Source organism: Xylaria bambusicola, assembly GCF_022495145.1.
Source record: "Xylaria bambusicola strain CBS 139988 unplaced genomic scaffold F5B22scaffold_82, whole genome shotgun sequence".
Taxonomy (NCBI): Eukaryota; Fungi; Ascomycota; class Sordariomycetes; order Xylariales; family Xylariaceae; genus Xylaria; species Xylaria bambusicola.
The window spans coordinates 96,650-121,596 of record NW_025953635.1 but is presented as its reverse complement, the minus strand read 5'-3'; the positions used below and the strand labels follow the sequence as shown (position 1 = coordinate 121,596).

The 24,947-nt window shown below is 48.0% G+C and overlaps 5 protein-coding genes across 5 annotated transcripts; 2 read left to right on the top strand and 3 right to left on the bottom strand.

Annotated features, from left to right (window-relative positions):
• Nucleotides 1-806: 806 nt before the first annotated feature.
• On the bottom strand, nucleotides 807-2,236 carry F5B22DRAFT_629517 (uncharacterized protein). Its single transcript, XM_047976486.1, has one exon. The coding sequence runs from the start codon at nucleotides 1,989-1,991 to the stop codon at nucleotides 1,278-1,280; it is 714 nt and encodes a 237-aa protein (XP_047825261.1). The 5' UTR covers nucleotides 1,992-2,236; the 3' UTR covers nucleotides 807-1,277.
• A 2,153-nt stretch (nucleotides 2,237-4,389) lies between these two features.
• F5B22DRAFT_629512 (ABC transporter) lies at nucleotides 4,390-5,763 on the top strand. The gene has a single exon (XM_047976485.1). The coding sequence runs from the start codon at nucleotides 4,416-4,418 to the stop codon at nucleotides 5,460-5,462; it is 1,047 nt and encodes a 348-aa protein (XP_047825260.1). The 5' UTR covers nucleotides 4,390-4,415; the 3' UTR covers nucleotides 5,463-5,763.
• F5B22DRAFT_629511 (Mis6-domain-containing protein) lies at nucleotides 5,764-9,167 on the bottom strand. Its single transcript, XM_047976484.1, has 8 exons — nucleotides 8,473-9,167; nucleotides 8,048-8,423; nucleotides 7,926-7,997; nucleotides 7,751-7,874; nucleotides 7,530-7,700; nucleotides 7,208-7,468; nucleotides 7,044-7,161; nucleotides 5,764-6,994 (listed from the first exon to the last, which is right to left on the bottom strand). The coding sequence occupies exons 1-8, from the start codon at nucleotides 8,603-8,605 to the stop codon at nucleotides 6,096-6,098; spliced, it is 2,154 nt and encodes a 717-aa protein (XP_047825259.1). The 5' UTR covers nucleotides 8,606-9,167; the 3' UTR covers nucleotides 5,764-6,095.
• Nucleotides 9,168-11,515: 2,348 nt separating this feature from the next.
• On the top strand, nucleotides 11,516-13,322 carry F5B22DRAFT_629506 (uncharacterized protein). The gene is made up of 2 exons (XM_047976483.1): nucleotides 11,516-13,251; nucleotides 13,301-13,322. The coding sequence occupies exon 1, from the start codon at nucleotides 11,674-11,676 to the stop codon at nucleotides 13,072-13,074; it is 1,401 nt and encodes a 466-aa protein (XP_047825258.1). The 5' UTR covers nucleotides 11,516-11,673; the 3' UTR covers nucleotides 13,075-13,251; nucleotides 13,301-13,322.
• Nucleotides 13,323-18,137: 4,815 nt separating this feature from the next.
• Nucleotides 18,138-23,361, bottom strand: F5B22DRAFT_552900 (tuberin). The gene is made up of 2 exons (XM_047972983.1): nucleotides 23,221-23,361; nucleotides 18,138-23,096 (listed from the first exon to the last, which is right to left on the bottom strand). The coding sequence occupies exon 2, from the start codon at nucleotides 23,041-23,043 to the stop codon at nucleotides 18,235-18,237; it is 4,809 nt and encodes a 1,602-aa protein (XP_047825257.1). The 5' UTR covers nucleotides 23,044-23,096; nucleotides 23,221-23,361; the 3' UTR covers nucleotides 18,138-18,234.
• Nucleotides 23,362-24,947: the final 1,586 nt, after the last annotated feature.

Genomic DNA, 24,947 nt, shown 5'->3' with positions numbered 1-24,947 from the left:
GTGTGCCCATTGTATCTGCTCTGCTTGGAATCTTCAGTGTTATGCTCTTCGGACAATACCGTGAGGGGAAAAACAGAGCTAAAATCAATCATCGGTTTAGGGGAGGGTGCTCGTAGTACGCAGCAAGAAAGAAAAGGAGATTTTGATTAATGAGGGCAGCTCGCGATACTATTCTTTGTTGATATTTGACTGCCTACGTTAGCTAAGAAACGAAGACCTAGTATTTATCAAATTCGCCGAGCAGGTGATACATAGGTAAGTGAATATTGCAAATGCTAGCTCTCGATCCGAGAAAACCACAGAACCGAGACAAAAGAGTAGTCTGGTTTGAGAGGTCATGGATATATAGGAGGTGACGGAGAGGGGCAGTTGACCTAGTTCAGTGGAAACAAGGAATCTGGCTACGAAATCTCCTGAATGCTAGAATGCTCACTCACCAAGAATTTTAAAGCTTCAAATGAAAAAGGGTACCCCCCCTGTTCTCGCCTCCATAGGTAGTAGGTAGCTCATTTCGAAATGGGACGTTTGGATAAACATGTTACATTCATAGCTATGTACTACTAAGACTCCAGCTCGTGAATGCAAAGTACCTTTATGTTTCTGCCCTGTAATGTTGGGATTACACCGTGTTAGAGGTCCAGAGCTAGCTTTGTGTTATGAGAGTTAGTGAAAAATGGAATGGGTGGTAAAGGCAAGGAGTGGTGAGATACCAAAACCCATTCAATCAAAGTATTCATGTTCTCGTATCCGGATATACGCTGTTTTGCAGTCTAGAAAGTTGAAACCGGAGGTAGTCTAAGCTCAATGCCTTTCACACTCAAGACACTTAACGAGTTGGGTAATCCATATATTTGAAAATGTAAGAGGGCATTACTATACAGAGTAGCACCGATGCTCTGTCCTTTCCCATGTATGTACGCCCTAAACGCCTCAAAACATCTTATAATAATCTGGGTATCAATTTCCCACCCTTCTGCTCAGCGGGATGAGTTGTAGTATGGAATCTGCCCGCCGAAGACTTCCTATACATTATACATTTACAGTGCACACATACAACGGCCCCGTTGCGCCAGAGAATTCGAACAATTTCGCAGCCCAATTAGTCCCTTCGACTGGTAGCCATGCTCCAGTACGAGTCATAAGAAACCTGTAGTGATTGCTGGGCCTTATTACCAAGAACATCGCCCAAATGTGAAGACTACGCCATGAATAAACCCTGGCATCTGGCTCTCGTCTCCTAAACGTCGAGGGAACGACCAGCTCACGGGAGTCATGTCTTAGAAGCCTCCACGATGGCCAAGAGAGCCCGCATCGTCCAAAACTTCGAATATACCACTGATCTTGCGCGTAGGTCTTTTCACCGGACCACTGAAGATGTCAAGCGTTGCTGGCGCCCTAGCGGGTGCTGGTTCTAGCAGGTCCAGCTCTGGCCCGTCATTCTCAGGTTCTGTATATGACAAAAACGGTGGACGTAGTGGAGCTGGCGACTTCAATGCAGTAGAGGGTGTGGATGCTGAAGGAAGTGTAACTGATGCATCCAACAGGTATGCCGCTAGGAGCTCGGTGAGGTCGGCAGTGGCCGCGGGTGCGGGAAGAGGGAAAATCGGACGGCTGATCCGTTTATAGGAACGCGGCGTCTTCTTTGGACTCTTGATAGGATCTGGATTCCCAGAATTGGCCGTGGGCTGGTCTTGCTGGGTGGATGCTCGCTTGCTCAAACGTCTCCTTAGCTCTGTCTGTTTTCGAGGTGACAGTGAGGTCAGGAACTTCCGCCGTGGCGGTGGCGGCTGTGGCGGCGGCGACTGGGCGAGAGAGGGAGTTACGCCGGGGCGCTCGAAGAAATCAATGCCCTTGGAGACGGGTATGTTGCCTGATACTGTAGATTCGGCCTCGCGAAGCAGAGCTTGCATCTGGTCCTCATCCAGTTCGGACAGGAGGTCTAGGACGCGGTCGATCGATGATCGTGACCTATGGTGGGCTCTGCGCGACATGTCGAGTTCTTTTCGACTTCAATCAGGCACTTCGAAGATGGAAAAGCACTCGTGTAGCCAAGACAAGTCGCTACTGACACGGGCAGAACGCGTCGACGGCATTTGAAGGTTGTGAGGAGTTGATACGAGCCAGACGAGACGAAATTCCTTGGTGGAATGCTGAATATGTATATTCTAATAAGGGTGGGTAAGGGACAGCAACTTCGCCATATACAATTGGCCAATCATGTCGCGTTGGGTGCAAGGGGCCTGCCCATTTCTGTAAAGGGAAGCATTAGCGTTTCAGAGCTGGATGTAAGGCGCCTGTAAGGGACGTTACGACGGTGCCTACGTGTAAGTACACCTCCACATACCCACGCGTACATAAGAGGTAACATATGTAGGTAGTGAGTACTTATCTAGGCCAACTTGGGTAGGAGGTAGGTTACAATGGGTTCATCTGGGCTTATTAGAGTGTGCCTTGGGTACCTACCTACGGTACCTATACAGTTCGCTACAGTTACCTATATCACAAGTATGTTAAGTTCATATGTAGTAGGTAGGTATCTCCTATGCGGTGCCCCTGGTAAGAGTCCGTGGGACGCAAGGGAGTTCAACATCTCAGCCAGTTGCACTTGGCAGAATCAGGAATAAGGATTTCCGGTGCCTTTGGATCAAAAAACAGACATCGGCAGACAGACATGGACAGACATGGGGTTCGTGACCCGTCGAACGAACCATTGTCTCGGGAATTTCCACGCCGAGCCTTCGAGCTTCATCACTTTGACCCCACTCGATCATCACTAATGGGCCTCAACCTTGTCTTGCCAAGTCGACAGTCAGTCGATCACAACCTAGAACTATCTGTGCAAAATGAGCCTGCCTCGCCTGCCGCTTTGTTCCTGGCCTTCCGCGTAACCTTGGGATGCAATGGACCAACCTCATTCCAAAGTCTGTGGTCTGTCTGTGGTGATTTACATCTAATTTGGAGCGGAACAAATAAGACTGTCTAGGTATTCAGGCGTTACCTATCTAGTAGGTAATTCAATAAAGTCCTCCGTGGGGTAAATGTCTTGAAAGAACGGGGAATTCCAGTCCCCTGCATCTGCCCCTGGTAGGTACCCAGTCAGCCATTTAGTCGGCGATACCTAGGATTGGGATAAGAGATGTTTTCCCGAACTACCCGAAAAGGTTCTTTGTTCTCTTTAAAGACATTTCTCGGTCCTATTAAGCTTGATACAAATTATTGGACCGAATGGCGCAGCTGGATATCACGAGAGACATGCAGGTTTTCTAGGCGAAGGGGTTTCGAACAGGATAATGGGCGGTTGTTTCGGATTCTTTTTTCTCCTATTGGAAAGCATTATACTCCGTAATGAAACTATATTTACTATGTATACACAATAGTACAAAATGGGCATGCCATGTTCGATCACCATCGTAATAGTCATCATTTTGTGGTCGTTGCCAAACCCATCATCTGACGCACCGTGTCTTACCATCCCGTCTTTAATAGTATACTGATCTGAGCCCTCTTGATTTTCATCACCAGAGAATACCTAGCCACCAGAGACCTTGTCGGTTTAACTACTCATTATCGTGGCGATTTGGCTCCTAATTGCGCTAGCTTTTTCCGTTTGAAGATGACTCCTTAAAGCAACTGCCGTTTGTAATTACCCTTGCCTCTTGGTGAAGTCCTCTAAAGTCGTTGCATTTCTTCGACTCTAATCGACAACCACCAGCTGCTGTATCATATCTTTCATCAATGCTTTTGAATAGTTTTCCTTTTGTGTACTGTGAATCTGCATAATCATTCCAATCGACCTAGGAGAAATCAGGCGTCTGCCAAAGGCCTATGAGAGAGACTATGTCAGTTTGAGAAGCGTGCCTGCCATCTAGCCTCTACAAGATAATGTGGGCAAGTTCACGTAATTCCCCCTGGCTAAGAGGTTCTTCTTATTCTTACTAGGTAAGAGGAGTGTACCTACTTAACCAGTTTGAAGAATGAGTAGCGATCTATCAGCTGACTAGTTTCCCGAGGCACATATCTCGACACTGTCCTGATGAAAGTGAGACAAATCGTAATTAATTACTAGTCACATTGTAAATCGCTTAGGGACAGTACATACCAAAAAGACCTCGTTTTTCTGTTGATAACCCAGTTTGGCGTTTAGATCAACCTGCTGTTTATGAACGAGATGTAGGTTTTCCTATTGGAGAATTTGGTTACTTATCACTCGACGAAGATTCTTCACAGGGACCGAGATCGGCTAAGGGAAAAAACCCCAGATTGTGTAAACAAATCTCGAGATGTATATATTGATACACGAAAACCGGACCATTTTCTGCGCTGGAACTGCCAAACTACGGACATGAGAAGTATGGTGATGGCTCAAAAGAATGGGGTGTGTAACTATCTCCGACGGTTTCCGGCGGATATACAGTATGCGAGCTACAAAGCACTGTCCAGCGCACTCTCCACTGCGATATGGCCAAAAACTTCATAAGGAGCCGTCAAGATGGACATCGAGCTGTACATCTAGGACCGCATTGTCATACCTGATTCTTCTTTTTGGCTCGAGGGAAATCTTTAATAGGCATATAATCCCATTTTCTTTGACCTTTTTCTTCGAGGGCGAGGGACATAGATTTTCCGCCATGGCACCACCAGAAATCAAAGTCAACAATCTAACATACACTTTCCCCCAGTACGACACGGGGTTAAGCAATGTCTCCCTGAATGTGCCGGCGGGAAGCCGCACGCTTCTCATCGGCGCCAACGGCGCAGGCAAGACCACGCTCCTCCGTCTTCTCGCGGGCAAGCGTCTCGCGCCCAGCGACAGCATCAGCATCTCGGGCGTCGACCCGTTCAAAGAGGGGCTCGAGGGCGTTACGTACCTAGGGCTGGAATGGGTGCTTAACCCCATCGTGCGCACAGACATTGGCGTCGCGGAGCTCCTGCGCTCTGTCGGCGGCGACGCGTATCCCGCGCGACGGGACGAGCTGATATCCGTCCTGGACATCGACGTGAAATGGCGCATGAGCGCCGTCAGCGACGGTGAGCGGCGCCGCGTCCAGCTAGCCATGGGCCTCGTACGCCCTTGGACCGTGCTGCTCCTGGACGAAATCACGGTGGACCTCGACGTGCTGAGCCGTGCCGAGTTCCTCGGGTGGTTGAAGCAGGAGACCGAGTCCCGCGAGTGCACCATCGTCTACGCTACACACATCCTCGATAACCTCGCCGGTTGGCCCACGCATCTCGTCCATATGCACCTGGGCACTGTCCGTGAATGGGGTCCTGCGGATCAATTCCTCGGCGAGAGCGCGAACCTTCGCAGCACGGGCAACAGCCGCCTCGGTGAGCTGGTGCTGGGCTGGTTACGGGCAGATTTGAAGGATCGCGGCCCACGGAATGTCAAGACAATGGGTACGGAGGGTGCTGCGTACTCGACCGGCGGCATCGGCGGCTACGGCCTGGAACATAAGGACTGATGCGGACTCGATGTACTGAAGGGTGGCTTTCCGGGAATGACGGAAAGAGAGCCACGGCAGAAGAGAGCACTCGGTGTATGGCATACAACGGCGTTGGGCGATTGCACTTAACTTGCATTTGGGTACCTTCAACATAGAGCATGGGTGGAGTTTTTAAGGAATGGTTTTCATCACCCATTCTGCAATCTATCAAGAACTTGGAACTGCAATTTCTTTAGAGATACCCTTTCAACAAAGGCTGGTTGGAACAAGACTAAATATAGGCTCTGGAAATGAGATAGGAAATAAACTTGATTAGACATGTTGTTTCCTTTCCTCTGGAGTTCATTAATTTTGCCGAGGATTGCTATGTTTACACCTGCTTATTCCAGTAGCTTTTTGATCTCCTTAGGTTCTCCATCTTCATCCAAGGCGATCTATAGCAGTGGTTTACGGTTTTTTGAAAGGGCAAGTTCCGGCTCGGCCCCTTTCACCATTTTCGCCTTCGCTTGGCAAATATTCCTGGCGAACCTAGGTCGCCGATAGTATTTAGATGATGCCATTCGATGAATGATCTTGTATCTGGTAACCAACGGCTAAAGCGAGAGTTCGCAACAGAAGATATTCTGAATTCGTATATAGATCTGAGGTAGTCTACTTCTGTCGCAGAGTTCCCATCGTAACTGACAGTAAGTGTTCAACACCTCTCATGTCACGACTGCCCAGGTAACCCAGAACGCCGCGCCGATAATCATCCCAGGACACATTGATACCGCCCCTGTTAGCGAGGGTCCTCAAAGAGGTCTTTGTTACCGGGCCGGCATGCTTGACATCAAGCGTCTCCTGGTCTTCTATTTCGTCTTCTAATTCCCGCAGGAAAGAAATTGAGAATGAACTGAAGAGGGGCGAGTAGGATAGTGAGAAGAGACTAGCAAGAGGGGCACCAATTGATAGACTGGCGACGTAAGTCGACAAATCCTCGACCAGCGGGTGTGGAATCAGGCATCCCTTCGCATTAGCGTCTTCTCCACTCAGAGCGCGTTGCCTCCACAAACAATTACAAATATCCATTAAGAAACCGTTGAATTCGGGAATGTGTCTTGGTGTATAGTTCACTTGAGCAACTCTCATTGCAGTTTGGAAACCTTCTTTGTATTTCGCAATCACAGAACACACTCGAGATGCAGTCGATGGAGAAGCAGCAAAAAACATGCTGTAAATCAGGGTCGCTGGAGGTACGGCAGGAACTTGGACATGCGTAAGGAGGTGTACGTCAGAGGATAGAGATGAGGTCTCGTAGTAGAAGTCTAAAACTTTTCCATGTGTGGACATGTTGCTCGATGTCTGGATGAGGGTTAAACAGAGGTTGTTGACGTGTGCAACAAGGCCAGCAGCGCATTGGGATGCTTGTAGGGACTTCTTGTCAGAGGATACCAAACGTGTTATCCACTGGCGTAATAGGGACGTGAAAAAGTCCAGGATCTGAAGTTGTGACTGTGGCGTTCCATCTAGTACCTTCTTTTCAAGAGATTGAAAAAGATTGGCTTGGAGTTCTGTGTCTGATTAGCTTGAATAGTCCGATGCCATCGGTAGTTTCCGCACCTTGAAAGTCTCCTAGCGGTGTATAGGTCAAGATATCAAGGACCAGTTCTCTCCCTTCGACACCATCCCAGTTATTCATAAGCTCCGCGAGGAACGCAAGAAATATTGGAGGAAGAGCCTAAAAAAATTAGTTACGTTCGGAACAACAAACAACAGTATCATACTTTGGTGGCCGTGACGTAATTCTTTAGGGTGTTTAGAATGTCTATTATATGAGTATCGGATTCCCCTGCCATCATGTCTTGTGTATAAGAGCTTAACCAATTGCATGCACGTAGATGCGCTTGGGCTTGTGGCCGCAGGTATAGAAGCTTCTGCAGTAAAGGATCCCCAAGGACGGAAATAAGTTGGTTTGGTAATTCAATTCTTTCGAGGTTCTTTACAAAGCCATCAACGCTTTCAATTTCCTCGAGTGTTATGGAGCGCTAGGCCAGATGGTCAGCTAGACTACGTTATTATAATGTGGCCAACACAAGGCGGACTAACCTCTGTTGCGTGTAATGTATGAACTTCAGGAATTAAAAAGTTCTTGGTGCCATTCAACCTATGGCGTGCTACTCTGAAGGCATCAAGGGGCGTTTCTGACCGTGAGGCGCGTCTTTGCGCATGAGCTCTCCGAATCTCGTCTAACCTTTCGCGCCATTGTGAGTCTGGGTGCTAATTCTGGTTAGTGAATGCACGATGGTAGCAATTCTCTTTACACGCACGTTGAAGGCCGATGCCTTCCCTCGTGTCACATCTCCAACGATTATCTCGGGATAGTAGTCTTTGTAGACTCTGAGGAGACCGGTGAGCGCTGGGTCATTGCCAGTCTGCCTTGACAATAACAGGCTGCATACTAGTCAGCGAAGATAACAAATATGTCGTATTGTCAACACCCACAGTGACTGAATCCTGTGAGGACGGACATGTCGGCGGCGTGTGATGAGTGCCAGTAAGTGGCATACATGTGTTCTAGCAACATCAGTTACGAGCCATTGAAAATAGACACAACAAGGCCTTACCGAAGGGCTGCAGTATCAAGCAGGTTGAACAGGACTGGGTATGCCTGTAGGAAGTAGTTTCGGCTCTCGACGACGTTTTGAATCATAATAAGCCACTTCAATAAAGCCGCTTGAATGGTGAGAGATGGCTTGAGCTTGCCATGACCGAGACACCCTATGACCTTGATGACCAGTTCACCAGCCACAGAGGTTGCAGGGTACAAATTCCTAATAACACTAGAGAGACTAGCTTGATCCAAGAAATTCGGCGTTGTGATGAGGTTGATTAGTTGGTTCAAGTCAGTTGGCAAGAGGCCTTGATCATATGCTAACGATGTCAATTGATCAACTGCAGGCTTGACGTTCATCCCCCGTTGTTTTGCCGGCAATTTCGACGCTTATTGGAATTAGCAGTGATTGAGACATCAGATAATACCCAGGCGTACCTCGAAGCACTTCTGACAGAGGCACCTGCATTTCCTCTGAGGTTTCTAGAGGAGATGAAGCTTGGGCCCTGGTAGGGGTTTGTCCTTGCTCCTCCCCGGGCTCCTCTTGGCCTGGATTTCGGAACCTTGACATACTGACATTGGGTGACTGCAAAGAGAGTCGAGCTGTTTATCGAGCAGGAAAGAACATGCTAAAGCCGGAATATGGAGACCACCATAAAGTTGAATGTCCTTGATCATTCATTCTATTATCTAGGGTTTGGACATAACTGTATGAATGGTTGCACGGACGCGCTCTACGAAGGTACATAGGTACCTACCTCCCATCAAACGCGTTGTGGGTAAACGTCCCGATATGTGAATAACGTACCAGATACGACCCGATATATACATACATGCACTCTCAAGCCCACCACCTGCAAAGGCATTACATAGTAGGCATTGCGCCGTTTGTGTTCGTCGGGCTGTTTCCAATGCCGGCTTACCAAAAGTGACCGTTACACATTACTGCGGCGGTATCCGTGGATGTTTGTTTCGAACCTACTGGATAGAGATACCCTTTTCTGCCCTTCCCTTTGATTAGATGCTCACAGGGAAACGATGGGAGCGAATGCAAACAGCTTCCCAAAAAGTCCTCTCATGCCTCTGCGTACCGGTACCTCCCGGGGTTACCTCTCTCCCGCAATCGAGCTAACTTCGTATCAAGATTATACTTATACTGTATATGGCATGTGGAAACGGGGTGCCCGCAAGTCCGGGTTGCTGACGTTGGAGCAGCTTGCATGTACATATCAATGGGTTTCGATGCTGCGCCTAATCGGACTACTGTAGGTACACGCAGAAGCGAAGGGCGGACGATCCGCTTCGTGACGTTGGACCTACCTACCACAGCACCCACAGCACGGCATGGCACGAGCCAGACGAGCTAGGCGAGCCTAGGAACCTTTAGCCTATGTGGTGGAATATGGAATGCTAACGCGGCGATGCGATACGATAGAGAGAACTCGAGGTAAACCGAGATCCGTAGACAGCTACATCTATCTCTTCCGTACCTGTTTAGGTCACATGACGGGGTATTGTATCCATCGACAGGTTACATATGTATGTGTATAGGTATTTGCCTGCAATGTGAGCCTGCATTTATCATGTTGAATAGGTACTCAAGCATTGTAGGTAGTACAGAGCGCGCAAAGGTGCCACAATACCTATCTATATATACCTACATCTGCACAGGATGACGGGATTCGTCCTTGGACTGACTGGCCCGAGCCGATCGGTGTCACCCCGACCAGTGTCAGGGCGCACAGCTCAGGCAGTGGACAATGTGAGTGAATAATAAGGGTCTGTGTTACCACCTGCTCACGCTTCCCTTTCGAACTTCTCCATCGTCTCTCGAATCCGTGCCGCCAGCCTATGGGGTTGCGAGGCCAGAGTAGCTAAGGTTGTCAGCCTACATAGGTATGTTGCATGTACTTCGTAGACGGAGAGCGCTCTCGTGAGAAAGTCATGCATCACGATGCGTTACCAACAAATCACCCGCCAGAGCCCCCCTACCCATATCCGCGTTCGTATGTTCCTGTGTTTTGTGCAACCTCGGTCTTGCTGGGCTCTTCGAGGTTTCCTGCCCTCGAGAGTCTCTTCAGCGTCCCATTGCGACATTGCGACATTGCAACCTGCAACCTGCCACCCCCATGCGCCTTACGCTCCATTGTAAGTATGCGTGCTCCATCGCGTGCCCCATCGTATGTATGCTATGCGACTCATGCAACGCCTGCCACCCATGCCGCACACGGCGACGTGTACACCCCCGGTAGTGAATGCGCTGATTGACCGGTCCAACAGACCACCAGCATACATACTTCATACCGTAGTAGTATATTGCTGAAACGGCGAGATGGACGCTTTCCTTGCGCCCTGTGAGCCATGTGTTGCCTTGCGTGCCCCGCTGCCCAGGCTCGGCCTGTGTAAGCCTAACCGACACCTTTGGGAGACAATCGTTGGAATTTACCGAGATTCGCTGTGCTCCTGCGGCTTTGGCTCATATCCCACACGCGCAAGCTCACGACATGTGTACCGTGTTTAGTACCAATGGGCGGCCTGCCTGGCTTACTAGGTTATCGATCAACCTGGGCAGACGACTGTCTTCCCCTTGCCCTGTTCCATCAAACATGCAAGGCGCGTGCAACATAGACTGTATTATTTCACACACATACACCCTTCACCCACTTCGGGCTGCCTGGTTTGAGTTTTCTGCGTAACCACTCTTGCGAATAAAGCGTAAAATGAGCCGGTCCTCATATAGAAAACCTCTCTCGCCCACATTGAAGCCTTGGTCCTTGATGGACTCCACTCGGCAGTAAGCACATCTTCTCGCGAATGGTATATTTAGGTAGGTAGCTACCCTGTCTGGCTGTCTCATTGTCATCGTCCACCGCCATGGTTTGGCAGCGTTGGCGTCATTGAAAGTTGAGAGCATACACAGACAGGCTCTCATATTTTTTTTTTCTCAACCCGGTTTATATCCTCAACTTTCCCAGTTTCTAATGACGTGATTCTCAAGTTGTTGCGACCTGCTCTCGTCATTGGGCATCCTTCAGTCTTCAGCTACGAGGTTTCTGCCGATGAAAGACCAGGGGTTAATTGGCCCGTTATAGCCTGGACTTTTTTCTTTCTGATCGTCGTCTAGAGTTACCGCAGCATAGCGCTTCCTCCCGCGTGTCCGCCGCTCCCTTCTTAACAATCGATACACCTAAGCCGAGACAGGCTTTCGCCCATTAAACGCGACCGGCCCTATAACACCAGATCTCACTGTCAATCTGTCTGCTATATACAGTAATGTACACTGCCACCACCCCTTTATTTACCTTCTCCATCATCACGCTACAAGGCCTTTTTATCCCCCTTAAACCCCTAATTCCAAGACAAGACAGTGCGTTTGCCTCTTGAAAAGTCCCGAGGCCGTGTATCAGAATACCTAACTATCAAAATATTCCTCTATACATAAAACCAGCAGCAAGAAATTTTTCTGACGATGCTTGCATCGTAGCTTGCCCAACGGCAGTGTCGGTAAGTTTTGAACCCCAAGACATATGCTGAATCGTCACCCGTACCTTTAGGCTGGTATTGGGCTGACGCTGTCTTGGCAGAGGCCTTGTTTCATGGAGCCAGGGCGAGTTTTGAAGGAATTCTCTCCCTCTAGAAATGATTTCAGGTCATTTGGTTCTGCCGCCCGGAAATCGTGGAGGCCATCGCCATTCCCAGGTTACAGTGGTCCGAGACTATCAGGCTTGTATTCCTTTCACCAGGGTTCTTGGAGAAGGTGACATTGTACTACTTCTGACTCCTGTCATCACACCTCATGAACAAAATGGCAGTGATCCCTTTGAGCCATTTGGGCGAACATTGGCCGCAAGACATCCGTGGATTAGGCATGTTCCATACACCGCGCGAAACGGAATCACCAGCACGCATGTAGCTTTCATAAAGCGGGCGAAGGTGGTCATATTTATCATAACAAATCCACCCAATTCTAGGCAACTGTCGCAAGTCGAGATTGCCGAGGCGTCTCAGACTGTTGGAGATGAAAAACTCCATGTTGTTGTTGCGTGTGGAAATGCTGACGACTTGGGGCTTATTGAAGCAAGCTTTCCGACAATCATACAGTCTAGGTCCTCTCTACTAGAGCTTCATGCGGTGGCGGCCGTTCTTTTTGGAGAATCCTCGGGGGCTGGTACGAGTACAGTCAAAGTCCAGGAGCTGATGATACCTCCAAAGCATTGGCCACCGGAGGAATGGGACGGGCTCGATGTCACTCCAGTCCATGATCTCTGGAATCGTTGTTTACCCGATCAGTTTCACCTTGAGGAGTTTCCTCTACGAAACTTGCTTCAGCGGGATGGATACGCCAAGCATTTCATTGTCAGGCTCCCGGACACGGGCGAAATAATAGGTTTCTGCGCAACCTACACTACGTATGTTGACAAAGATGAAGAGCGACTGATTGGGTCGCTTGCTATCGTCATAGTCAAGTCACCATATAGAAGGCGCGGTATAGGAAGAAGTCTTTACGATCACGCGTTAAGGCAGTTGAAGAGGATCCGGGGCGTAGATCGTCTCAGGCTAGGCTCGACATATCCCCGATTATTGAGCGGCATACCAGCACGTTCCCCTTCGGAAGAGTGGTTCCAAAGGCGCGGGTGGACTATGGATAGACTTGGCCCCGGACGAGGGGAGTATATCTGCGACTGGTTGCTCAAAATAGACGACTGGCCGAATGGAGGAGTATCAACAGGCCCCCCCGGCTTGGCTTTTCGTCCAGCTACTTTCAGTGATTTCGAAACTGTATCAGACTTCATTGAGAAAGAGACTACGCACAAAGATTATACGGGTTGGTACGACCAGTATATGAACCTAGCCCACGACGGGCGATTCGACGATATTATTCTAGGGACGGAGAGATCACGAATCATTGCTGCGGCATTAGTCTACACGTCCCGCGATGGTAGTTCATTGGCATTGGACATTCCATGGGCTCGGACGATAGGACATGATGTGGGAGGTGTGACATGCATATGCATTGCAGGTTGGTCATTTATTTATTAATTTGGTGAGACGAATTGGCTTACTAGAGAGTAGATGACAATGGATCAATGATGAGTAGCAGGGATACTGTTATGATCAGGCTCCTTGACGCGTGTATCACAGTGCTACGGAAACACGGAATGCAGCGTGTCTATCTCGACGCTATCAAAGGTGGTGACGAAGGATTTCAATCAATGGGTAAGTAACCCTATTCCTCGCCGGCTCTCCATAGCTAAGAGGGGAAAAGGCTTCCAAAAATGGGCCAAGTACAATGAGCTCTGGCAACAGATATAATGCGTATGCAGGCTCATGTTCGACGAATGGTTTACCGATGTTTGAGAATCAGCGGACCGCTCAACTAAATCGCAATGATGAACACCATATATGACCTACCGTGCATCAACAAGGACTATCAATGAGGTCTCTTGATAAGATGCTACGCACCTATTTAGAAGATCTTCGAGCAACGCCATTGCTAGCAAAATTACCACTTTCCGGTTCTACTATACATAAAGTCAGAGGTTGGTGGTACCGCTGTTAGATAGCCGTCAGTGTCGAGGCGGCTGATTTGACCTCAAAGCTCGATTCAAAGACTGGCCCAATTTTGGCAAAGGGGTTTTAGATGCAGGCACTACAGAATGCCACGCGTATACTCTAATTCGCTCCACACGCTCGGCATTCAGCCAGTTCTGCTGAACGATGGACGCATCCTCCCAGGAACTGTACTTAATGGCTAAAAGTTAAGGCGGTTGCCTCCTCCAGAGAGGGAAGACAGGCCATGTGCACAAATCATTTCATATCAGCACTCGGATTCGATGAATTCTAAAGCCACTGACCCTTAACATGATATCTGACCGTTATAGAATAGTATCAGCAACTGTGACGGCTCAAGCCCAACCCCCATTGTGGCGATCTGCTGGCGTTACAGGTCTTGGACTTGAGCGGGGGTTCGTGGGGGCGAAATCCTACGAAGAGCATCTAAGAGGTATTCCCAAACCTCGAAACCAATAGGAATTAAACCGCTTCACCGACTCCAATCTTACTCGATGTTACGGTAGTCGCTCGCTGGGAAACATTAAGACGGGTGTCATGGATAGAATAAGGGAATACATACCCGTATGAAACCATCTGGAAATCTGATATTGATAAGCTCGCTGCCTTCAAGAATAATCATGTCTGCTAAGGGTTACTGTTGTTCTCAAATGAAACCCGTTGCTTTCTGCACTCTGCACTCTGTTACATACCCAAGAGGCTTCCGCCCCCTCCCCTCTCTCTATTCCGATTGTTTTGGCTCGCTGCATGTCAGCATCAGGACACAGCAGACGAATTAGCCTTCTACATATGAAGTTACAGCAGCCTCTCATCCTCCCTTCGTCTTACCTTGACGAGGACAGCACATACAACAGGCTTATTCCAACCAATCCAGCTTGCATAAACTTGCAGTATCGAGAAACATATTCATGGGCTCTAGTTCCGCGGCGTTATAGTCGTCTTGGCACCGCAGGAGGTTAGGCAAGACTCCCGTACGGCTACGACTATGTGTCACGCGCCAATGTCTAAATACTTAGTGTGGCACAACTGCAAAAGCCGGAGTTGCATGCATGAAGAAAATGTGCTGCTCATGCTCAAATTTGCACGCTCGTCTATTCCAAAGCCTCAACTTAGGTATTCACCCACGGTCAGAAAATAGTCTATGTTCGCTATTGCTTTTGTAGTAACCGCCTTGCGCGCCCAATCCTCCCAGCACGCAAACGTGGCTCTGCTTGTGTCCGATATCAGCGGAATTTCCACTTTAGCTAGCTATTTTACACAAGTGATACAAATTTAAAGCTCATTCTACAAGCTGCTCATCCTAAAACGCAGCCACTGCAGCTATCGTACTCTATTTCGAGTTCCACATTTTGTTACACTTCATATAGGGGACCACGCAGGCATCCGTTTGCCCTGCGCCTAAGAGCATAGATTCGGGCTTGCTCCTAGTGTCTCTGGAAAATACCCTCAATATGAGCTATTAGCCTTAGGAGAATCAGCTTTAACCATATTTTACAGTCGCAACTGACACCTACAGCGCTCCAGGCTGGGTATCAATAGTCCAGACCTATATACTATGAGGATGACTGAAGTACCTAGTCACAGCTCCTTCAAACCCTAGCCAGCTCTTGACAGCACCCAATTAGCTCTGGCTGGCCTTTTTGGTACAATGACACTACATTTATTATTGTAGGAATCAAGAGTTCGAATACCATACAGTCTATCACGTGGCTCTTCTAAAATACGAGTCGCATTCCCAAAAACCCAAACTAGTTCTTGAATTCGAACACAGATAGTTCATGCGAGTACCGAGTTGTTATCAATTCAACTTGCATTAACAGAAAAAATCGCCTTTCAGCTTCAACCTTATCTCACCAAAACATACAACTCGGGGTTGACCCCTGTTTCAACTGTGCGATCATGTCGCACCAACTGTCTGGCCTCTTACAGCATGGTCGAGTTGGCGGCTGAACTCGCACCGTCGACTCGTAAAGTGCCACATTATACCTTGCTCAGTCACTAGAATAGCCATTACACCAACCTTCCGATTATCTGTTGTGCTACCAACTTAACCCTCCGTTGCTAGGATCGGGCTCGAACTCAACAGCTCTTGTGTCACCCCGTGACCTGAAATCGTGTGATTACACGAGAGGGACGACATAGAAACGAGAATTGAAAGAAACGGTCAAAGGTGGCGAGGTTCAAGGATAATCAAAACGGCGAAGTTGTGATATTAATAGCCTTGGGGTATCTTTACTGGCCAATCTCTCATGCTTGTTCTGTGCCAACGCAACACGATATCTGCCCATTATTGAAAGTTACCAGCAAATATGCCGTGAGACGATCAGGCGCCCTCGTTTTCTTCATAACCACCTTGTGCTCTATGATATTGAAGGACGAATACCACCTCATGACCACAGCCTGCTTTACTAGCTGACATCTTTCAGTCTTCTTTGTTATGGTGTGGCATCATTTAACCCAGTTTCGCCTACAATGAGAAGTCAGCAAGGACCGGAATTCACCCAGATAGAACCCGCGACGCCGCAAATCGGCCATGAGCACATACCTACGGTGTGTTATGATCGCCTCGGTCCCGTCAACCCCATGACTCTCTACTTGATCGACTCGGATGATCGCCGTAAGACAAGACCGGACCAAGCTCAGAGCAATAAAAAGGTCAAGCAGGAAGGAAAAAAAAAGGGAGAGCTTACCGCTACTTCGGCTCTCTGGCGTCACCTCCTGTTGTACGAGGTACCTATCTAAGGTAACCGAGCCTGTCGGCCAACCCACCCTGCATAAGCGCGTCTTTCGGTTCTTGACGCAGCGCCCACACACCCACCCATCCACCTTGCCCTCCATCCATCCACCCCGTTCCATCCCTCTCCGTTTCCTTGGTCACTTCGCTACCTTGCCTGTGTTGTGCTTCTACTACCTCCTGTACTTCGTACGTGCGAACCACGGCAACGCAAATGAACGAGAGACAAGCACGGCGCCGGAGCCTGATAGTTCCCATTCCCCTTTCCCCTCGAACCCAGTCCTTGGGAAAGTGTAGTGGCTTTGCTCCGTCGTAGTATTCTGTCTTACCTACCTCTCCTATCCCATCCCACTTTTAACTACACCACGACAGGCGGTCCTTTTTTTTTTTTTGTTAGGTCTCATGTAGGTGTCGAGGTGTATACGTTATGTACGAAATCTCCGAGTCCTCCCCCATACTCGCACGTGAAGACGGTAAATCACCACCTAATTCGGCACCGCCTGGCTGACATACATATAGATACCATAGCATTCTTGCATGAAACAGGAAAGATTAGAGCGAAATACAAACAACAATAATAACTCATAGATTTACGTATGTAGTATATGTATGTGCACTGCGTATTCGGGTTTTGCTCGACTTGACTCATTGCACACAGCGTTAAATCAATCTTTTCACCCCTCTATTCTCTTTAAGAATTTCAGAAGAAGAAAGGGCAAGATTAGACGAAGATCAGTTCCCTTCCCCCACAATAACTACACTTCATAACATATACATACCATATTAGCAATTCTGCCTTGCGCCCCGCCTCGCCTCATTTCGAGACAGACCGACCTTTCTCCATACTTCGTTGCTTATTGATTAGATTGACTGACCACCAAACAAACTGACCTTAGGCATGAAATATCGTCTCACCTCACTCAATACCGAGATACCCGACATACGCGTAGCCATGATTCACGGCGTCCTCCTCACTCCGTGGTTTAGAGCGGAGCGGCCTGAGCGGACGTGCGCGTACATACATAATAGGAAAGCCTTAAACAGCTGTCGTGGAACCTTGGCGTCGCCGAGGTAGGCGATCGAGATTTAGAGTAAGGCGTACTCACTCACTCACTCACTCGCTTCACTGATTGCCTTGTTCTGGTAACGATAACATGTTCGGTTTGGGGGTGATTAGAACCACATTAATGAGGCATACGTGGAACATGTAGGTGGACATTCGCTCAGATAGTGTCACACTATAATCTCGGAGAGAGGAAAGCACTATCTACATAGTATTGACCTGTAAGATGGTTAAACAGGGCTCCTTGCGCAATAAGAAGAGACGTTTTGCGCCCCATGAAATCGCGACAAACGTAAGATATGTGATTCTCATCGATTTCCTTCGCCTTCTATACCTTAACCAAAGCTTAGTTGCTGCGAACTCCGAAAAGTGACAATAGAGCTGGTATATAGCAGGTGGTAGGAGGGTTAGGTTAGCATAACCGTTTATCTACAGCAAAGGTCTACTTATCACATAATATGCAACGGTGTCTAGAGGAGAGAAATAGGTACTACGATGAACATAGGGGCCAAGACCCATATGTACCTTGCCACGACATTCAAATTCTCACCATCCGCAACTTGCTTTTTTTATCCTCACCCAACACAAACACCAGGCACCTATTGAATATAACCAGCAGCGATGAACCTACAGTCTGATGCCGCCCCTAGAAATCAAAACCAACTTTTGAGGACCAAAGAAGAGATGAGGAAACCATTTTGGCAAGACAAGAACATCATAGGCTCTAGTGGTATCCGCCCTATCCAAGACGCCGTTACATAACCCGCTACCCAACCCCTGCTTTTTGTTGATCCTGAACCCAAATTTTGTATATACACGAGGACAACATGGCTTATTTATGCTGTGTTTGTGAATTTTCCGAATTTGATTGATATGATGCCCACTTCGAGAAGTTAAGACTCTCGACTAACAAATCCGCTACTGTAGACGGCAAGGTCTCTGTATTTTCTGTAGCTGCTGTCGAGAGCATTGATGAGCGGTGTGAGTTCTGCTCGCTCGAATTAGTGAAGAATGTGGCGACTGAAGTCGCTACTGAAGACCTTCTGAGATTGTCGCGGACCGTGCCCCCTGATCGAGAAACATCTAGCTGCGCTCCGATCCCGGAGGTTGCTACATTGCTATGGCTTTGAAGAGGTGAAGGTGTTGGGGGTCCAAGAGGAACCTTTCGGCCATACTTTTCGCGCAACTGATTGATACTCCTCAGTCGATTGCCCCAAGAAGAAAGGTGCTCCCCGCCTTCGCGATTGGCCCAGACCTGAGAGAAGAACGATGCATTGAGTGCGAGCAGTCTGATAAAAATGGGCAATGCCTTAAGGCTAACAATTTTAGTCTCCGAAGCTGGTGATATCTCAGGAAAACCAGGCCGGCTCATGAGTTGAACTTTATAAAAAGAATCCTCGACATCCTTCGGTGTCCTCTGTCTAGTAGCGACGAATGACGCCCGAGATTCCGGGGTAATGACGATGTTGACATAGTTAAACTCTGAAGGAAATGTGTCAAATCTGAAAGGAAGTCCTGAATCATTGAAGATGATGTTAACAAAGTCGTTGCCAATATGCCGCTTCTTCGAAGTGCAATGGGGGTCGTTCTCCAGATCTGTGGGCATTTGAGTCGTGACATGAAATACAAGTTCCGTAACACGGTCTCTCCAACAATAGGTATACTCCCCATCAGTACCATACTGCCTGTCGAGACCCTGTAGATTGAAAGTTGCGCCTTTCAGCTTCGTTAGGATTCCAAGACCATTCAAGAACTCCACATACTCGCTGCTACCAGAAACGTTTGCCAGTATCTCGGTCTCATCCACTTGGTTTTCGCCTATATAGACGACCCCAACTTTGTGTCCATCCACCGTTGAATTACGGTCGAACACCCTGATGGCCATGTCAACAGCTTCACCGTCGGGAAGTGGAATCGGCTTGCTCATAGTGTTATATTGCGGCATTGGTGACAGAAGCTGTACAAGCAAGTGGTTCGGTAGCACAGAGTTTGTGGAGCCTGTGGTACTGTCTCGAGCACTATCGTCGACAGGCTGCTGGTGTGCAGGGGGTGGACGAAATGACTCGCAAATTGTGAATGATGAGGTACCCGACGGCTGTCTTTTCGTGATCTGAGCCCAGCCTGAAGTTACAGCTTGTTCAACAGTGACGATGCTATTGCCAATCAACCATCTCTTCTTGATGATTTTGCCAAAAAGATCAGCATTGAATAGAGGGTCTGCAGTAGACTCATCAACGTCAGCATATGTCACCCTCTGCATGAAGTCAATGGATGTCTGAGCCTGTTCATCGATAACTTGGGAACCATCAACGTCTGTAAACAGATGTTTCGCAATCCACGGAACATGGTTTGCACGATCTTCAAGTTTCACCGCTAAAAACCAAAATATTATAACATGATACGCTAGAGTGTAGACGTATTGAGGAAGGTCATCAGATGCATTTGGATGTGAAGGATTATCAGCCGGAAGGAACTGTTTTCCGAAGTGCGTAGCATCGCCAACAGAACTCGGCCTGTAGCTTTGTTTTTTGCCTCTAACAAATTGCAGATAGCGGACAGAAATACCGAATATGATTCGGTAATCCTCTTCGCGAAAGTTTACGTATAAGGATGGTAGCCTACTAAGGCTGGCCAAGAATTCGAGAATGTGCATTGCCACATATGGCTGCGTGATGATTTGAGCCATTCGCTGTAGTATAGGGATCAAGGCTTTGCCCGCGGATGAGGGAAGTTCATGACAACAGATTGTGAGCGCATGTATGCAGCACTTTGCACTACGCTCCCATGTTGTTATAGCCTGTACAAAGGTCCATACAATTTCATCTTCTTCTGACTTTTTGAAATGTCGATGATAGCTCAGTATCATCGTAAGGGCGTGAAGGAGACAGATTGCAATATCAGCTTTGCGCAATCCAGAAGCGCTTGGAGGTTCCTGTAAGATGCCCTGTCTGATCTGTTCACAGACCACCCTCCGCAGTTCTTGCAGCTGGGGTACAGCGCTGTTAAAAACAGCGTGGTTGCTTAGCTGCGAAGGGAGATGTACAAGAATGAAACAGTATACTTCCCAGTCGCAGCCACTTTGTATTAGGTGTAAAATTGTCTCGAGCCATAGTCCCACAGGTAGAAGGGCCTCACCGCCCTCCGAAGTGGCCTCCATTGAAGTGTCACGGACGCTGGAATAAAGTATACGACTAGCGACTGTAGATGGCGCTTCTGGCAGCGCGTCCGAGTCAGAGGCAACCCATAAGGATTGGTATGTAGCGCCTGCTGCTTTTGTTCCACTCGCTCGGAGTGGAGGAGTTCGGTCCGGCAGCTGTGTTTGGGAGAAAGACACACCCCGGACAATCCTAGCAGAGCCGCCAGCCTCTGATCTCGACAGCCTGGCTTGCGGCGATGCCTCTTCGGACAATTTACGCGCTATGGCTGCTTCTGTGCGACACAGTGCTGTCGCTAAACTATTGCTTTCTGTATATGTAGTGACGAAGATTCGATTCGCCCAATCAGCTCTTACGCGAAATAAGAGTTTCATTGCGGTGAGACGAGCATCGGTTTCGTTGTTTGACTTCGCTACCGAAACAAGTGTGTTGAACAGACGGATTGCTTTAGCAGTATCCGTATTCATAATACGAAGGAAGATTTGTACGAAGCCTCTTGTGACAACATTTGCCGGCGTCTGAGGCACTGATATTCTAGGGGTTGGTGGAAATGGGGCGGCAGAGTTTTGTGAGGGCGAGAAGACGACTGGTCGGGAGCGATTACTACCAATAATGCTGCGTAAGGTGTCTGCAATATAACAGAACCCTGGAAAGCTTATAGTAGTTGCAACCGATGCGGCAAATGACACTATCTCTTGCAAGACAGAAATATCAGCCTCCTCATCTATCCCCGTGAGCAAACGCTTCACGAGGTTTAAAACAAAGTCTGGCTCTAACTCCTGACTCATAAGCTCAACCATGTCATAGACCTCGGTGATCACGCGCAAAGCTCGCAGCCTTACATCTGTAGAGCGCTTCCTATCTTTAAAGAAGGCATCTAAAACCATGTCTAGATTCATTTTCCACTGTGCATCCGAAGGGAAACAACAACGGAACTCCTTGAAATAATCCAGAATCAGGGTGCTCGCCGAGTCCGGGACTACTAGGTGGATCTTGGTGAAGAACAAGACACAGTCTTGCCGTTGAATTAAAGGGCCTTGTTGAGTATTGATGATGTTCTCGATTCGGGAAACTAGCACCAGCAGTTCCCTGATTAGCGCTGCTTCAGTGTGATCGCTATCTTCCTGGGACAACGGAGAACCAACAGCTTGGCTAGATTTTGCCAAAAGAGTAACAGCCCCCGCAGAACAGGCGACGGCAACGTCGAAGATCAGTGACCAGTCTTCATCTACAACCATAGTGTTGATATTACCGTGGCTATCACGAAACAACGCATTCGCTAGTTTCAGAATGTCCAGATAAATCTTCCAGCTTGATGTGGCCTCCACGACGTTAGACAAGCCGCTCATTAGGATATCATAAGGTATAGGTGGGTAACCTTTCTCAGAACTTTTTATCACAAGCTTCTGGAGGACTGAGAGAACACCTCGAATGTGGCGTGTATCATTCTTCTTGCCTTCAGTAGCTCCAACATCAGTCAGAGTATCAAGCAGCACTCTCACGGTTGCTTGACCATTGTGCGACCGACACAGAATGCTAATAGTATGCCATGCATCCTTCTGAGCATCCGGTACCAAGCAGTGTATAGCAGAAAGGACTCGAACACATTGCTTGAGCTTGTTTCCGGGAAATACCCCAAATGTGATGATGGCATTTAAGATGCCACTGGATGCTCGCATATCATCGGCAGTGCTTGTGAATTGACATATATCCAACAAGCTATCTACCAAAGCTTCCGCTGCCCCGTCATCGGCAAGAACGGAATTAAACTTGATGGCATCCGCTACAAAGGAGAAGAGGTCTGCAAAATCTTGGCTCTCCTTCGTGACAATTGATTTGTTCTTTGAGCGTGAGCCTTTCTTCTTCGCTGTAGATCTGGCAGAGCGCACCATATGAAAGCTTGAATGTAGCCATGATGACAATAATGGAAATAGGTCATAATCAAATCCCGAGATATCTCGGCCGTGGCTGGATAGATTGTCCAGCGCAGTGAGTTGTAGGTGAAAATCATCTGGACTTGCAAGAGCTGAAATAGTCTGGAAATACTCTTTTCGTTCCAAGTCGGACGAAGACGGATGCTTCACACACTCGGCTAAGAGCTCCCACCCCGTGACACGAGTAGCTTTGGGATTGGTTGGATCAATAAGATCTTTTGCAGCATGCCAAATACCCAGCACCGGATTGTAAGGATGTTTAGACACCATCGTGCGCAGTGCGTTGGCCGCGGCCACTCGTTCATTAATTGTTCCATCCTTCAGTTGCTCGAATGATGCGATGTACTGAAGTGGTAGAGCGTGCACAGTGGGTGCAGAGCTTAGTTGATCGGCGATTTCGGCGTGGATTGTGGAAGGGCCCGAGGATTGAGCAGTGATTGGTGAGGACTTGGTCAGCTTGGCAGCACCCGCAAGACCTTTGAAGACGCTCGCAAGACCGCTAGCTTTTGAATCTTGAGGTGGCGGATGCCTATCGCCGGGAGACGGGGACATTTCTCGTTCTTCGACAAAGTACTACGCAGTTGGCGGCTAACTGGGAGACACTTCTGAAGCATGGCATCAGCTATAGGAGCTTCAACGTGAAGAAGGAAACGAGAGCCACGACATATGTGCAGCAATAACTGCGCAAAGTAGGAGTAATAGTAGACAAGATAAAAATGATGAACGTACAGGCAGAGGAACTACCGGGTGCAAATAGAAGCCATTCAACACAGCGTCGATACACTAATCAAGCATTTGCGAGTACAGAGAAGATGGTGGAGTTTTGCGCGCTGTATTCGAAGTGGGATTCGGGAGTGCCAAACCCCACTCCCCAATCTGGTATGAAGTTGCTTGTCTGACTATATGGTCCCAAAATTTTGCCCTTATATCCTTCACTTCGAGATCTCCAAGATAGTGGTGATACGGTGGGGTTTATCTCAAGATTCGCTGGGAAAGATATGGTAGGCGGGTATCAGGGGCGCACATTGGGAGACGGAAAAAAGGACGTGACGAAAATCTGCAAGTTCATGAGGAGAGACGAGAACGCAGAGCTGGCAGTACTTCGGAAGCGGCTCGAGTTTTTGTTTCGATAGGATCTAGACGTTGGACGCAGGCGGAAAAAGCACGGGGGAAAAATGAATGAGATGAAGTTGAGATCGAAATCCTGGTAGAGCTAAATGCTGTAGAAGATAGCGGATGGCTTGATGTGGATGAACCCACATCTCCACAACTAGTTGCCCTTTTAGTGACCATGCAGCAGCACCATCTTAGGTACATAATACCTATAAAAAGGCTTGCCCTTACTTCAAGTACCTAGGTACCTACACATACATGTACTATGTAAGGGTACCTCATCCACCGCCGACCGGGTAGGCATGCCCAAGCTATCCCCTATATGCACACCTTGAATAAGTACCTAGATACCTACACCATCGAGATCACGTAGGTACATACTAATGTATTTCAAGCTCTTTCTTGCTCTTCTACACCATTTCAGTACAATCAAGGGTAAGAAATGCTTTGGGGAAACTGGCCATCTGTTGCCTTTATCGTGTTGAAATTCAAGATCGAAACAGCGGAGAGCAAAGGCTCTTGTGTTAGGTAAGATCAACTATCTACCTACCTATCTACTTGAGATGTCTCACTTAAATATTGCCCGGCCTCTGTATGCCCCGGCCATTTATTCACCTTGCACCTTGTACGTACCTTCTTAAGTACTTAGCACAGTACTTACTTAAGTACCTAGGTAGATTGATCTAGGTACTTAAGCTACCTAGCCCTGTCATCTGTACCCCATACCAAGTCATGCTAAGAATAATACCTACCCATGAAGATCTTTGCGCCGTTGGCATCTCCGACAAAACAGGGCCTGGTACAAGCTACATTAATGATGGTAAATTTTTCTACTATAAATGTATATGCAAGGGACAAGTTGAGTGAAAAATTCGAAAGTCTCCTACCTAAGCAGTACATCATGTGACGTTACGCATCAAGTACCTGCTTCCATCAATAGGTATTGCTTCATCCCATGCTTTGATCTACCTACCAATGACGGGACCTGTGTCCATGCGTCCCATCTAACTTACCTAACTATATCTGTCAAACTGTCAAGCTAATATTGGTTTTCTCCCGTAAATGCTTACTACTAGTACCGTAGAGACACAGTTACATGCTTAATTTAATTTGTTATATTACGGAATTACAGGATATATGTACAGTAGGGCACATTACATGTACCGAGCTGCCCCTCAGTCTACCAGAGATTAGGTCGCAACAGCGGGGTTACTGTACCTATTGAGTACCCCACCTAACTTACCTAGGGCACCTACCTACCTATACAAACCTATTTAGATTAGCGTATGCCACCTAGCCCGATGTAGGTACCTATAGTGCGCTATAGTGCGCTATGCACTTCC

Coding starts and splice junctions, on each gene's coding strand:
- F5B22DRAFT_629517 (XM_047976486.1), bottom strand. CDS start 1,991: ATGTCGCGCAGAGCCCACCATAGGTCACGATCATCGATCGACCGCGTC.
- F5B22DRAFT_629512 (XM_047976485.1), top strand. CDS start 4,416: ATGCGAGCTACAAAGCACTGTCCAGCGCACTCTCCACTGCGATATGGC.
- F5B22DRAFT_629511 (XM_047976484.1), bottom strand. CDS start 8,605: ATGTCAAGGTTCCGAAATCCAGGCCAAGAGGAGCCCGGGGAGGAGCAA. Junction 7,998..8,047: donor CTTGATACTGCAGCCCTTCG/GTAAGGCCTTGT, acceptor TGATGTTGCTAG/AACACATGTATGCCACTTAC. Junction 7,162..7,207: donor ATTACGTCACGGCCACCAAA/GTATGATACTGT, acceptor TAATTTTTTTAG/GCTCTTCCTCCAATATTTCT.
- F5B22DRAFT_629506 (XM_047976483.1), top strand. CDS start 11,674: ATGATTTCAGGTCATTTGGTTCTGCCGCCCGGAAATCGTGGAGGCCAT.
- F5B22DRAFT_552900 (XM_047972983.1), bottom strand. CDS start 23,043: ATGTCCCCGTCTCCCGGCGATAGGCATCCGCCACCTCAAGATTCAAAA.